Raw genomic sequence first — 15,323 nt, forward strand, 5'->3', positions numbered from 1 at the left:
TAAATAAAAAATTTAAAACTTAAAAACAAACTAGTGATAATAAAAAGCACAACATCAGATGCAGTTAAGGATTCGTATAAGATTTAATCAATTATTTTTGGAACACGACAGTTAAAACCTTTGAAATTGAAGCATGCACCATAAAATGATGATGATGGCCTTGCTGAACTGAACCAGATTGCCTCAGGTTGTGGCTTACGTCGCCTTGCGTTGTGATAGGAAAGACGTCTACGACAGCTTCGCTTCTTGTCATCAAACTCTGACAATTCACGGAACCTAAACAAATTTTGCATCCTAAATGCAGCAGCAGCAGCAGACTTTAGCCGTAGATAATAACATCAGAAAGCTTAGCAAAAGCAACAAAGCTAAATCATGGAGATTAAAAATGAATAATTACTAAGAATTCCCCAAGAATCAAGATTCATGAGAGAACCTGCCTGCTGCAAGAATTCCCCAAGAATCAAGATTCATGAGAGAACCTGCCTGCTGCACTTTTTTATGGATTCCTGAAAAGGATTTGTGTTCAAGAATTGATCATGAATGATAATTTTGTTATTTTGAGATTTCAAAGATTTTTTAGTCGTTAAAATAATAATCTTGTAAATAATGAGATATATTTATTTATTCCAAGAATTTTGCGTCTTCTCAATTAGGATATTTATTCTGAGACTGAGAGGGTACGTAGATAAATTATTTTGAATTCAACAATTTAACATGACATGAAAGGAACATGCATTATAGAGAGGATCTAATTTAACATGTCGTACAATAATAACTTAATCTATAGCCTTTTTTATTTATTTTCTTTTTAATTTTGGTACAATAAAAAGCTCTTCAAATATGTAGAAGATATAACATATTTAGAGTATGAGATGAGGCCAGCTTTCAACCGCCATGAATATTTTCTAGTAATTCCTTAACTTATACTGCATATAGTTTATTACTGAGTTGTTGCGTAATTAATTAATTGGAATAGAGAGCATGTATCCCATCAATATCATCCTGGGCGAGATCTCTTTTCTTGCTTCCACGTTGTGTCGTTGGATACATGATGGCTTCGGGATGATCTTTACTATGATAAAGGCCAAGCAGATGTCCTATTTCATGAACAGTAACGGTTTCCAGGTCAATTTGATCCATTGCCGGGTCAGTGCTCCAGTTCTCGTCTGCATCGTAATGTAGACGGCCGTCTTGTGGATAAAAAGCATGAGCCAGTTGATTCCCTGGTCCATCAAAAGGACTCTGGTCCCCATGATCGCCGCTGAAGAACTCAATTACAATATCTGCTGATGCACCGCCAGTCGCCTCCCGGAAAGTGAATTTAGAAACCTTTGCCCATGTCTGAAAAGCTTTTGAGCAGACCGACCTCAAGGTGTCCGAACCAACAACTTGGACACCTGAGCCAAATCTGTAGGTCAGAGCATACTTGGAAGGTGGCCACTTTTGTGCCCCGAAAGCATAATGAGCAACCACGTGGACCTTCTTGTGTTTTGATTTAGTGCTGTTCGGTTTTGCGGACGGAGTGTTTATGATATCAGGCATTCCACATCGTGGAATCATCATTTGTTGTATGGTACTAGAGTCAAGGTTACCAGTAACATTCAGGTGAAAATATTCTTGATATGTTTTGAGTGCTAGCTCCAAGTGGTCATCAAAATCACTGCTTGTGAGAGTGATATCACTTGGGTAGTACCCAAACTTTTTGAGGTATTGTTTGAGCTCAATAAGCCCTTCCACAGTTTGGCCCTTTTGAATCCCCTCCAGCCCTTGAAGGAAGCTGCTAAAAGATTGCCGATGCTCGGGTTTCAAAGTTCTTGCCTGACCTCTGAAGGACTGGATAGAAAAGATAACGAGGATTGCTGATAAAAGATGGGAAAGTTTAGGAGCCATATCGTGTGTTGTTTCGGAGAATGGCTTCAGACGTGGGTTGTGGCTTTCAATTCTAGTATCGGATGGCTATTTATAGACATATAGTATGTTGTATTGGCATTAGGACCATAGTTATAAAACCCGACCCGGTAGTTGACCCGGTAAAATAACTGGGTCACGGGTCTTGGGGGTCAACCCGGGTCAACCCGGGTCAACCCGGGTCAACCCGGGTCAACCCGGGTCAATAACAAAAGGAACACATTAATATGGTTCTTTTGACATAAAATATCACATTAACATATATGTTAGCATAATTAATAAGAAAATATCACATTAACATATATACTAGCATAATTAATTAGCATCAAGGTGCATTTATCTTCAAATAAATAAATATTTAACATAATTTAAAGATATTAAAGATATGGATAATAAAATAACAAGTTGTTCTAGAGACACAAAATTTAACATAATAGATATAAGGGGACAATATTCAAACTCTAGTTTGCATTAGAATCTATAAATCAACATTTTAACCCCATTTTACATTAGAATCCATAAATCAACATCTTCAGCTGCATAAAAAAACAAAAGATGAGTAAAAACCCAAGAGAGCAGCTACTGGCCTCATCTGTGCCTTCTAGGATCCGCTAGTAAAAATGTCCAACAGATATCAAGTTCTATAACAGTGTTTGAAATTTGAACGTGAAACTTATCATAAAAAATTCAAATTTTAATCACGGGAGCATCCCGTGTAAACAATATTCTCTTTGTTTTTTTCCCCTTACAGCTATGCTTTTTTCATGCTTTTTAATTTTTTTCCCCTTATAGGACGAGCAATCAAATAAACCAAGATGAGAAATTAAGGAAACTGGGACTATGATAGACTGGGAATGTAGAGAGAAGAAATCACTATGTTGTATTCAACATCATGCCCATTATTGTTGCATCATGAATCAGCTTCTTACTCAGTATTAATTCAAATAAGAAAATTAAAAAACTTGCAATATGGAACTCATAGAAGCAATGAGAATAACTGCTCATCATCATAATAATTTGATATTCATCTTGCCAAAAAGCATACAGGCAATTTCAATTCGGCAGAGTAATGATTGATTCATGGTACAGAGTAATGACAGACATGTATGGCAGTAATTGGTTTAAATGAATGTGCACAAATTGGATTATTCCAGATTATAATGTAAAAACATCATCAGATAAAAGACTTGTAAAAATATTAATTATTCTAGATTATCATACAGAGCACAAACCAAGAGGAGCATGTTTTTTATAATGTATATTCATTAATAAATTATTATGAAACTGTCCTGAGAATGTTTGTTATGAGAAAGTTAAAAAAAAAAAACATGAATTTAACAAATAATAAATCAATGACAGAAAGGGAAGTGAAATGGGAGATCCAAAAGGGGCTAGAAGATTCAAAGACAAAAACCCAAATGTGTAAAGCAAGTAGCAGAGCTGCAGATGCGAAAATCCAGATGCGAAAATCATAAAAGCAAATAATTTGACTTGGACACAATATCAACGTAAAAGAGATAGAGCACCTGTAGATTTCTCCAATGAACTCTCTGTTGATTGTTGTCTATTCTGCAGGAGATACCGACAGAAGTAAATCTCTTGGTTGTTGTCTATTCTGCAAGAAATTAGGGCAAAAACTCTAGCTTTCCTTTTGCTTTCCCTGAGTCAGTGATCGTTCAATAAAGTTAATATATACACCGGTCTCACCCGGGTTAGCCTGGGTCGAACGGGTCACGGGTCGACCCACCGGGTCGACCGGGTTTGACCGGTTTTTTTCTTAGGCCGGTCTTTTGTCTTACCCGGATCGGTCCAGGTCCCGGGTCGGCCAGGTCCCAGGTCGACCCGCCGGGCCGGTCCGAGTTTTATAACACTGATTAGGACTACAGAATATGTCTTGAGATTTACTACTGTCCTTATTTTTGTTAATTCTAATTGCTTATTTTCAAATATTAATTATTTAGACTACATTTGTCCTTCGAGCATCTAATTTATTTATTTTCTTTCATAGTAATCGATGAAATTACTATCTAAATATTTGAGTTTAACTTTCATTTATATGGTTATTATTAGATATCATTATCCAACAAAATCAACAACCCTGAGGGGTAGCTTAACTAGTCAGGTCATGAGTTTGCTCCTAATGGTCACGGGTTCGAGTCCCCTCAGGGCCACTGGAGGCTTACATGATCATTAACTTTAGGGCCCGTGGGATTAGTCGAGGTACACGCAAGCTAACCCGAACATTTATGTTAATAAAAAAAAAAGAAAGTACATCTCTCTTCCGTGTCTCATAAATTTAAATTATTAAATGACTAATCCTAAATTGAATCAAAGTTTTATTTATCATTTCAATAATTTTTTTTGTCATTGTTAGTCTTGAATGATTAAATATAGTATATTATTTTAATATATCTTTTTTTTTAATTCATTTAAATAATGCTGCTGAGAAGGAGCACTCAAAATAGATGATTATGGGTTTCCATATGTAAACCATACAAGATACATATCACAAAGGTGATGATCTGAAAAGTCTGCAGTCTGCTCATAGTGTGTAGACGACCCAAAAAGACAAGCCATAAGATGAAGGAGTGTCGTGGGACATATTTTGAAAACTAGAGAAGATGGTGCATAGTATTCTTGGGCCTGGTATCTCGAAGTGCCTCCCAAGCTGAATCAATAGTGAACCTCTTCAAAGAATGACCTCTCCAAACATAGTGATCTGAAGAGTTAATTGGGCATGGAATCTAATGCAGTCCCAAATTTGTTAGAGGTCCTAACTATCTAAAGGAAAGTCCCAACCACCATCCTTAATAATGTATGCATCCTTTGCATCCCAAGATAATCCAGTAGATGATAAAGTCTTGAAAGGCAAAAAGTCACAAAAACATTGTCCATATGACAAATAATAATCTAGCCATAGAGAAGTTAGAGAGCCATCACCAATGCAAGATACAAACATACCTCTACACCAATCTTGACTATGAAAAATCTTTCGCCATAACCAAAAAGATACCAAAGGTAGCCTATAAAAAATGATCTCCCTCTGAGCAATACAGAATGCACCTAAGCTAACCAAACTGAGGATCTGTTTGAAAGTAGCCTCCAAATATGCTTGAGAATAGCTGCTCTATTTCAAGTCTTAACCCTTTTAATCCCAAGTCCACCCTCCTGCAGAGGATAGAAAACTAAAGCCCAAGCCGCTTTTACCCCTAAAAGGGAAGTAGATGAACTGTTCTAGAGAAAGGCAATTAACATGCCCTCAATCTCCTAATAATAGAACAAGAAAGGATAAACATAGTAGACCAATATTCCTGGGATGGAAAAGAGAACATATTTGATCAGTTGCAAACGACCAACATATGTAAGAGATGTCGAGGTCTATAACCTGATCTTCGAGAGAATCCGCTCAACCAAAGCCATGCAGTCACTATGTTTTAACTGGGTAGTAATAAAAGGAACCCCCAAGTATCTGATCGGCAAGGAGCCCAACCTGAAACCTAAGAGATCCAAACGAGATGCTTTCAAATCATCATCTATACTTGATATGAAAACATGGCTCTTCTTTAGGTTGTTCATCAGCCTTGATAACACAACAAAGTCATCCAGAGCCCTCCTCACAACACCCACTGAATCTGTGTTTGCCTAACAGAATATCATAAGGTCATCAACAAAGCATAAATGAGTAATACTCTCGTGTTGACACCTCAAGTGATAGTGGTATCTCTAGTTCTGGGTAGCCTTTCTAAGAATACCACCAAGACTTTCATAGCCAGCACAAAGAAAGTCAACTACGCGTTCGCTTTGGTTGCGAGACAGCTTGAGGGCATACAACATGTGCCAAAGATGACTAAACTATCACAATTCTCTAGGTTATTCAAAGACAAATCCACTTTAAAAGTCAATGAAAACATCAAACAAGATTGGAAGCTTCTGGTATTGATAAAAAAATAAATTAGATGGTTTGAGAGATCCAGTCACTAGTGAAAAATACCCGAGGTGGATAAATCTATCATTGGTGACTTTCTTCACGAATCTCGAATTCAAAATGGAAACTTCACAAGCTGCTGAACTAAATAAGAGAGAAAAAAATTAACAATGAGGACGAGCTGAGAGAACAACTGGAAAAGCTCTAGGTAGAATTGGGCACCAATAAAGCCCTCAGGATCTCCCTCGAGGAATAACTCTTCACTGAAGAGAAACTGAGGAAGTTTGTCGAGTAACAATTGATAGAAAAAGACAAAATAGTCATGTCTTTAGAGAAGCAGCTGAGAGAGGGAAAAGTGGCTAGCAACCGAGTTGAGAAAGAGCGAGGAGAATTGGGAAAAAGTTGGATGCAAAACAACACCGAATTTAAGACATTGAAAGCCAATTTCAATGATTGCCAAGAAAGAGCTGATATGTCTTCAAGGGTCCAAACAGAATTAGAAAGCCGGATTGAACAATATGAGCAGTTATACAAAGAACATGTGATGCTTGAAAGTGAGTTGGCTGAAGAAAAAGCCAAAGAAAAAGTTGTTGGGAATTCCAAGATTGATAAGAACAACCTGTTAAAGAGAGAGCTCGATAATGAAAAAATCAGGGCAAAACATTTAGAGGAGAAAAATGGGTTGTTGGAGCACCATAATCAGATGATTGATACCAAGAATAATCAACTGGATAGGAGCAACATGTTGCTCTTAGAAAAGATGAGTAACATGGATGAGCATATTGATTGAGCTTTTATCCATGCTCGAAGAATTCATCTCAATGCTCAACAAGTTGGGAGAGTTCTTCACTGATATCAACCAAGTATAGTTGAAAATGGTGCTTTTCTTAGGAATATGGGAAACAAAGGCTTTATTTTCCCCCCTGTAGACGATGATGAATGAACTGATCCTCAAATGTAAAAGCTTTCACTGAACATTAATGAAAAGGGCTTGGACCTAATCTTCTCATCAACATTTTGTATTGATGAGTATAAATTTATTAGGAATTGGCTCAAATCAAATTGCCTCGATAATTATAAAAGGATCAGAAATCTTACCCAAATGATGACATATATCAGTCCAGAAATTTGGCTAATCCACATCCAAACATGTATCATCATGCATAATTATACATTCATATGCAATTGTGTTTATGAATTTCAAAATGTGCCCAATAGGTATTTGAAATATAGGTCCCCCTACTAAAATCTATAATACCAGGCTTCGTAAAAGGATGTAAAATGAAGAAAGGGTTGACTACCAAAAAGAGCTGGATGATGTTAAGAATAACATGGCTCGGGTGACTAGTTTACTCGACCAACTCTTGCGAGCATAGTTAGGGGAAGGGACATCCAGTCATCATTTGAATTTGTTATCGCCGTTAGCAGCTCTAGTTATCATTGACCAACAAAACTTGGAAACAAATCCTACCACTAGACCACAAGGAATAACAAGAAATTCAATGACTTACCCAATTATGCCTGCTCAAGTACCGACCATAATAGATCTAACTATGAGGGAATTCCATGGGGTTAAATCTTTTGGTGACCCTAAACAAGATAAGTGGGTTGCTTGGGAGGAGAGGTTTAGAGTTGTTAAGGGATTTGATGTCTGTGACTTGGTTAGAGCAGTTGAGATATGCCTAGTACTAAATGTAATGATACCTAAAGAGTTTAGAGTACCAGAATTTGTCAAGTACACAGAGTTAGAATGCCCTAATACATACCTAAGGTCATATTATAATAAAATGATGGAGGTCATATATAATGACAAGTTGCTCATCCATTTCTTCCAAGACAGCTTGACTGGTTTCGTCTTAAATTGGTATATGACTTTAGATAATACAAGGCAATACAAATTCAATATTGATATCATTTTAGACTGGACAAGTTTAATAGTGATGGAGAAGGGCAATAAAGAAATAGTGAGGGGGTATGCTTATAGATGGAAAAACAAGGCAATGCATGTATAATTGTCTTTGTTAGAAAAAGAAATGGTGACTTTAGTCGCCAATACTTTCAAATCTCCATACTATGAGTACCTGATGGGTAGCTTTACCCAACACTTTTATGATGTCATGGTTATTATTGGGAGAATAAAGTAAGGGATAAGAGCCGACAGAATATCAGAACCCACTAAGAAGGAAGGGTTTACTAGGAGGAAAAAAGATGTTGAGGTAAGCAATATAGAAGAAGGGTACATGGGTAAAAAGGATTTCCAAACCCAAAGCTATCACATCCAAACCTATTAAGCCTTGTCTCTTAAAGTACACAATATCAGCTTTGCCAAGTCTTTTATAGTAAATCAGCCTACCAACCCATAAAAAAACCAAACTGAAAACAACCCAAAAAGAACATACCAAAGAAACCAAGAACAACTCCCACCTTTACCAATACCTCTAGGGAAAATGTATGCAAAACGGTTAAGTATAGGTCATGTGACCCCTCTTCCTTTTCCACCATTTAAACCTCCCTTTCCAAGTTGGTATAAGTCAGAATTGACCTATCACTACCATGCTAGAAATCTTAGCCACATCATACACTTGCTCAGCATTTAAGAAGAAGCTCTTGCAATTATTCAAGGCAGGGTGAATAACTTTTAAAGATACCCCAACATCAATTTCAACCCTTTACCCAATCATGCTTCTAGTAGTGGAGGAGTAAACATTGTGGAGTATGAAGGGAAGAAAAAGCAAGTTTTAAGGGTAAACATGGATAAGCTATAAGACATGTTGTTGTAAGCCGAGTATTTTCCAGTAAAAAATGGATCAGGTCCAAAAAAGGATGATGGTTTTGGTAGGTTCCACAAAGCGATGGGACATAACATTGAGGGATGTGAGGAGTTTTAGCAGAAGGTGATATAATTGATAACTTTTGATCCTTTACAAATAAAGAAGGAGGAAGAGGATGATGTGTGGGCATGATAAGTTTATTAGGGAAGAAAGTAGAAGTGTGTAGGATCCACCGTACTGAGAGTGGTCCACTAAAACTTGTTTTGACAAGAGCTACCTTTTGAGGAAAAGTTGTTGACCATACACATTTTTTATTCTTCTGATTCTAGAAAAACCAAAGCAAACACCCATCAAGATGGATTGAAACTCCTTTAAATAGTGTTTTTTATTGCTTAAATCTCTTTCAAAACAACTTTGTAATGGCTATAAAGTGAAGAAAATGGTTTTTATGATGGTTTTTTTAGTGGTTTGATGAAAAATTTGGGTCTAATGTATGGTGTACATGGTAGAATAAGTGAAGGGTAGTTTATGTTCTTATATAAGCCTTGGCTCATTAATGAAGCTCAATTATCTTTAGCTTTTTATGCCACTATTTGAACATATAATGGCCTTAAACTGCTGGTTAATAACTTTATTTGATTGATTAAGTCATCTCTTTAGGTCTAGGTATATGATATGACCCATCACTTTATTGGACTAAAAAAGGATAGGTCAAACCTTAAGAAGTCTAATTGACTTAACTACCCCATAACATACTAGTCTTCAGATTAAACCTAAGGTTTCCACATAGCCTAACATAATAACACACTCGAGTAGAGGGACAAACCAACTCCAAAACACAAGTTAGAATAGGAAGGGCGTAACCCAAAATTATTCTATCCACTCTCTCTATAGTTGATATCAAGCGTTAAATGCTCTCATGTCCTCCTATTATAATTAGGCTCATAGATTGGTGTTAGGGATGCCCATAGCCAGTGGATAACCCATATGATATCATTTCTTTACTCAATAGTGAATCACCAACCACAAGAATGTTATCCTAAGTAATTACAACTAATGTAGGTTTCATATTATTTTCCCCTCACTTTATCCTTAATTCCATGCAAGTTGGCATGATTTATGGCTATATAAATATCCATGAATCACCGGGTAAGGCAAGTTCCAATAACATATTTCTTAGTGCATATTTTTCCTCTTCGTAATTACATATCATTACGACCCTATTTGGGGTTGCGTTTGCACCAGAATTTTAGTAAATTTTGAAATTTCTTTCTTCAAATTAATTTTTTTATGTATTTTTAGATCGTTTTGATGTGCTAGTGTCAAAAATAAATTAAAAAAATACAAAAATATATTATTTTGATGAATTTCCAAACAAAAAACAATTTAAAAAGCAACCTCAACCACACTTCCATATCTCCTTTAAATTTAGCAAACAAATATACTACACAACTTGAAAGGCTTTATTCCTTTTATATTTGTGATAACTTAAGTATTTGAGGATCTTTCACGCTAAAAAATAATTCAGCTCGTAGGGTCTCAACCGTTGGGAGCTCTCCATTAGTATCGAGCACCCAGTCTGAGGAGTTCATTGCCTTGAAACAACAATATCAACAACTCTCGACGAATTATGATGAGCTCCGTCAAATAGTCATGGAGATGAGATCAAAGATGGGTGATGATACTTGTGTAGCTCCTTTTTGGCCGTACGGTCCCGGGTACAACCGGCCTCCTCCTCCTCCTCCAGCTCCGCCGCTATTTTAGTTTAATTTTGTTTTTTAAACACATTAAATTTGTTATGAATATTTGGATGAATATTATTTAACATTATTTTTATATTTTTAATGTTTAATCCAATTTTATTTGTTTATTAAGCTTTTTTACTATTAATTAATTTTTTTTATATTTTAAATACATATCGACGACTTTACCGACGGATAATTTCCATCGGTATTTCACAGAGAGTTGCCAAACAATTACCACCCATGCCATAATTACCGACGGATATATTCCGTCGGTGATTAAATACATATGGATTTATCGACGGATAATTTCCATCGGTATTTCATAGAGAGTTGCCATAGCAATTACCACCGATGCCATAATTACCGACAGATTATCCGTCGGTAATTACCATTGAAAATTCAGACGGATTTAGTCCGTCGGTAATGTTCTCGCGGGAATTTTTTTTTTGGCGCGTGTATCCATCTGTAAGACCGTTGGTGGGTGGTTTTTTTTATTTGCGACATAATTAGCGACGGAAAGGGGAGTTACCGACGACCATTATACCGACGGACGTGTTCCGTCGGTAATTTTTTACTGACAGAGTTCATTCCTGTCACCGATAGAATTAGTTCGTTGGTAAAACTGTTTAATGATGTAGCATAGAAGAGTTCATGAAGGAGTTTCACTCCAATAAGGAAGTGGTTTTTGGCAGTAAGCTTTATTGTTCTGCAACTGAGTTTTTACTTGTTAGAAGTAGGAGGGAAATGTGGGCAGCCATTGGAGATAAGAAAAGAAAATTTCAATGGCTGAAATTAATGTTTGAGAGGAGGTCAAACATAAAACCTTGGTGTAAGTGTAAATCTGCTATAATGTACTTACACTTATTTATATTCTATTTCTTAGCAATTGAAGTTGATTGTGTTTTCATATGTTTTTTTTGCAGTATTACATGAATTTCATATTTCAAGTGAAGAGTGGTTGGATTGTATATAACACTGATTCTGTCAACATATTGTAATGATCCATGAACATATTTTGGTGTTGTGTGTTTTGGCAGTTACAAGAGCACAATATGGATCCTTATGTTGATTTGCACTTCATGAGCTGCTGCTGCTGCTGCTGCTGTGTTGTTATAATATGGTTCAATGTACAGGATTAGTCATTGTTGTTTTTTCACATTTCTAATTTGAAACGTATATTATGTTAATGTATTGCATTTTATTTGTATCTGTTGGATAATGGTTCCTGTTGGAGGGTTGAAAAATATGTCAGAATGCTTCCTATTAGAAGCTGGAATTATAGGTGTTGAATGTGGTTAGAATGGCTGTAAACATTTGGGTTGTGTTTGCTGTTGCAATCTGGAATTGGATATTGGAATTTGTAAGTTTGAATGGTTGTTAACATGTTGATTGTTAGCTTTGAGAGTTTGGAATTGTTGGTGTAAAGTTGGTTTGAATGGCTGTTAAAAGCTGGCATTTGTACATTTGTTTCTTCATGTCTTGCATTGCCTATTTAAAGCACAATTTCAATTGCAGCACATTCATTTAAGCCGCCAACATATAACAAGCATTGCCACTTGAATTGCACTATTTTAAGAAGGTTAGTTGCCGGTTTTGAGGTTATATAATAAATCAATTTTATGTACCTCATTCCTCCTCAATTAATTGCTCTTATTGTTGCAAACTTAACTAAATTCATTATTGATAAGTGTGCTTGTGATGCATGCAATATTGTATTCATTAATTATTACTAAAAAATCTACGATAATTTGGGAATGCTTTATAGTTATTGTTTTGGTTTAAGTTTAGGTCGCATGAAATTTTAATATTCAAAACAGATTCTCTATGTACATGTATTTATGGAAATTTCATGGGTGAAAATTATATTGTGTTGTAGATATGGATGCAAATTGGTTTAATGATCTATTTGATGACGAGTATGACAATGCTATGAATAATATTGTTCAGTATGTGTCAAATGGTTTGGTGGTACAAGTACTGGATGTGGTTTTGGATGTAGTAGCGGTGCTGGTAATGGGAACAATACAGATGACGACGACGACGACGACGACGATGCAAATAAACACGATGATGATGAGGAAGATGATTTGTTTTCGCTTAGAGAGTGTGATTGCAATAAATTATTATTATGCACAGCTGGAGCACTGACTTTGTATTATAATAATTATATTTACAAAGAACCATGTATGGTTTCATACAACACAGGAATGAGATGGTTAAATGAAATTTTAAATGGGCATTGGGTACGTTGTGTTAACATGTTTTGGATGAATGCAAACGCATTACAGAGTTTGTGTGTTGATTTGGGAACACTGTATGGGCTAAAGTAGTCTAGAAAGATGAGTGTTATTGAGAAGGTAAGCATGTTTCTTTATACTTTAGCTTTAGGAGCTTCAAACAGGAAAGTTCATGAGAGATTTCAACATTCAGGTGAAACCGTAAGCAGATATTTCAACGAAGTTCTTAGGTCGGTGTGCTTGCTAGCTATTGATCTTATCAAATCAGTAGATCCAGAATTCTCAACAACACCAATGGAAATTGCAATGAATCCAAGGTATATGCCACAATTCAAGGTGAAAAATACTTTATCTAAGTTGTTAAATAATTGAAAAGGTTACAAACAAATATTTATAGTACATTTAAATTGATTCGTAAACTAATTTTTTTTTGTAGAATTGTATTGGAGTGATTGATGGAACACATGCACATGCTTGTGTATCACAAGAAAATCAAATACCATTTATTGGTAGAAAAGGTGTACTTGCTCAAAATATAATGACAACATGTAGCTTTGATATGCAATTTACATTTGTTTGGGCTGGATGGGAAGGTAGTGCACACAATACAAGAATATTTCTTGAGGCGATTGACAATCTAAATATAAGATTTCTGAAGCCACTAGAAGGTATTGAGACATAAAAAATTGGGGGTGTTGTTCAATTTGAATAATTTTATTTTTTGTCTGAAATAGGAAATAAGTTTTGAACTATCATTATCTTGATGCGGGGAAGTATTATCTCCTTGATTCGGGATATCCAAATGAGTACGGTTACTTGGGGCCATATAGAGGTGAGAGATATCATCTTCCATAATTTCATCGAAAAGGACAACTGCAAAGTCAGGAAGAAATATTCAACTGTGTCCATTCATTGTTACGATGTGTAATAGAACATACATTTGAAGTTTGGAAGAAAAGGTGGAGAATCTTGCAAAACATGCCTGTATTTCCTTGCAAAACACAAGTTCAAATTGTTGTCGCATCAATGACACTGCATAAATACATTCGAAGGAAGTCGATCCAAGATGTTGCATTTAACGAGTTTGATCACCATCCTGATTTTGTTCCTACTGATACTTTAACCAATGTGGTTCCATAATCATAAACACCTGGGCATTAGAGGGCTTCGCGTATGGATTATGTTCGTGATGACAATGCAACAAGTTTGATGGGGAAATAATATTCATTTTTTTAATAAAAATGAATATTTTTTATGCCGATTATTGTTCGTACTAAATGTTATTTTTCCTATTAAAACAAATAATAAATTAATTTATGTCCTTTTTAGTCATTTTATATACAACATCAATCCTAACCACAATTTTAACCAAACATATCATGCAATGATTTTTAGCAAAAAAAAGTCAAACCACAATTTTAACCAAACACACATTTTATATGAACCAACCACAATAAAAATAATTTTTTTAAAATTACTTTGTTCAAACCACAACCATAACATTTACCACAAAAATAAACACTCTTAGAGTATGAGATGAGGCCAGCTTTCAACTGCCATGAATATTTTCTAGTAATTCCTTAACTTATACTGCATATAGTTTAATTAATTAATTGGAATAGAGAGCATGTATCCCATCAATATCATCCTGGGAGAGATCTCTTTTCTTGCTTCCACGTTCTGTCGTTGGATACATGATGGCTTCGGGATGATCTTTACTATGATAAAGGCCAAGCAGATGTCCTATTTCATGAACAGTAACGGTTTCCAGGTCAATTTGATCCATTGCGGGGTCAGTGCTCCAGTTCTCGTCTGCATCGTAATGGAGACGGCCGTCTTGTGGATAAAAAGCATGAGCCAGTATATTCCCTGGTCCATCAAAAGGAGCCTGGTCCCCATGATCGCCGCTGTAGAACGCAATTACAATATCTGCTGATGCACCGTCAGTCGCCTCCTGGAAAGTGAATGGAGAAACCTTTGCCCATGTTTTGAAAGCGTTTGAGCAGACCGACCTCAAGGTGTCCGAACCAACAACTTGGACACCCGAGCCAAATCTGTAGGTCAGAGCATACTTGGAAGGTGGCCACTTTTGTGCCCCGAAATCATAATGAGCAACCATGTGGACCTTCTTGTGTTTTGATTTAGTGCTGTTCGGTTTTGTGTTGATGATATCAGGCATTCCACATCGTGGAATCATCATTTGCTGTATGGTACTAGAGTCAAGGTTACCAGTAACATTCAGATGAAAATATTTCTGGTATGTTTTGAGTGCTAGCTCCAAGTGGTCATCAAAATCACTGCTTGTGAGAGTGATATCACTTGGGTAGTACCCAAACTTTTTGAGGTATTGTTTGAGCTCAATAAGCCCTTCCACAGTTTGGCCCTTCTGAATCCCCTCCAGCCCTTGAAGGAAGCTGCTAAAAGATTGCCGATGCTCGGGTTTCAAAGTTCTTGCCTGACCTCTGAAGGACTGGATAGAAAAGATTATAACGAGGATTGCTGATAAAAGATGGGAAAGTTTAGGAGCCATATTGTATGTTGTTTCGGAGAATGGCTTCAGACGTGGGTTGTGGCTTTCAATTCTAGTATCGGATGGCTATTTATAGACATATAGTATGTTGTATTTGCATTAGGACTACAGAATATGTGTTGAGATTTACTACTGTCCTTATTTTTGTTACTTCTGATTGCTTATTTTCAAATATTAATTATTTAGACTACATTTGTCCTTCAAGCA

General features: G+C 36.1%; 1 protein-coding gene and 1 long non-coding RNA gene across 8 annotated transcripts in view; both read right to left on the reverse strand.

The window, feature by feature from the left end:
• Positions 1-769: 769 nt before the first annotated feature.
• Positions 770-15,323, reverse strand: part of LOC7455257 (metalloendoproteinase 2-MMP) — a 39,226-nt gene continuing 24,672 nt past the window's right edge. The window contains exons 2-3 of one of the 7 annotated variants that reach the window (XM_052449612.1): positions 14,811-14,903; positions 770-1,587 (exon numbers count right to left, since the gene is read on the reverse strand). In XM_052449612.1, the coding sequence (XP_052305572.1) occupies positions 964-1,587; positions 14,811-14,903 (717 nt within the window). In that variant the 3' untranslated portion in view covers positions 770-963. Of the gene's footprint in view, positions 1,681-14,040; positions 15,169-15,323 lie in introns of those variants that run through there. The other 6 variants (XM_002325911.4, XM_052449614.1, XM_052449615.1 and 3 more) reach the window with 6 other exon arrangements.
• LOC127904784 (uncharacterized) lies at positions 2,184-3,569 on the reverse strand. Its single transcript, XR_008058230.1, has 2 exons — positions 3,435-3,569; positions 2,184-2,444 (listed from the first exon to the last, which is right to left on the reverse strand). It is a non-coding gene; the product is annotated as an uncharacterized LOC127904784 (long non-coding RNA).

Source organism: Populus trichocarpa, chromosome 19, assembly GCF_000002775.5.
Source record: "Populus trichocarpa isolate Nisqually-1 chromosome 19, P.trichocarpa_v4.1, whole genome shotgun sequence".
Lineage (NCBI taxonomy): Eukaryota > Viridiplantae > Streptophyta > Magnoliopsida > Malpighiales > Salicaceae > Populus > Populus trichocarpa.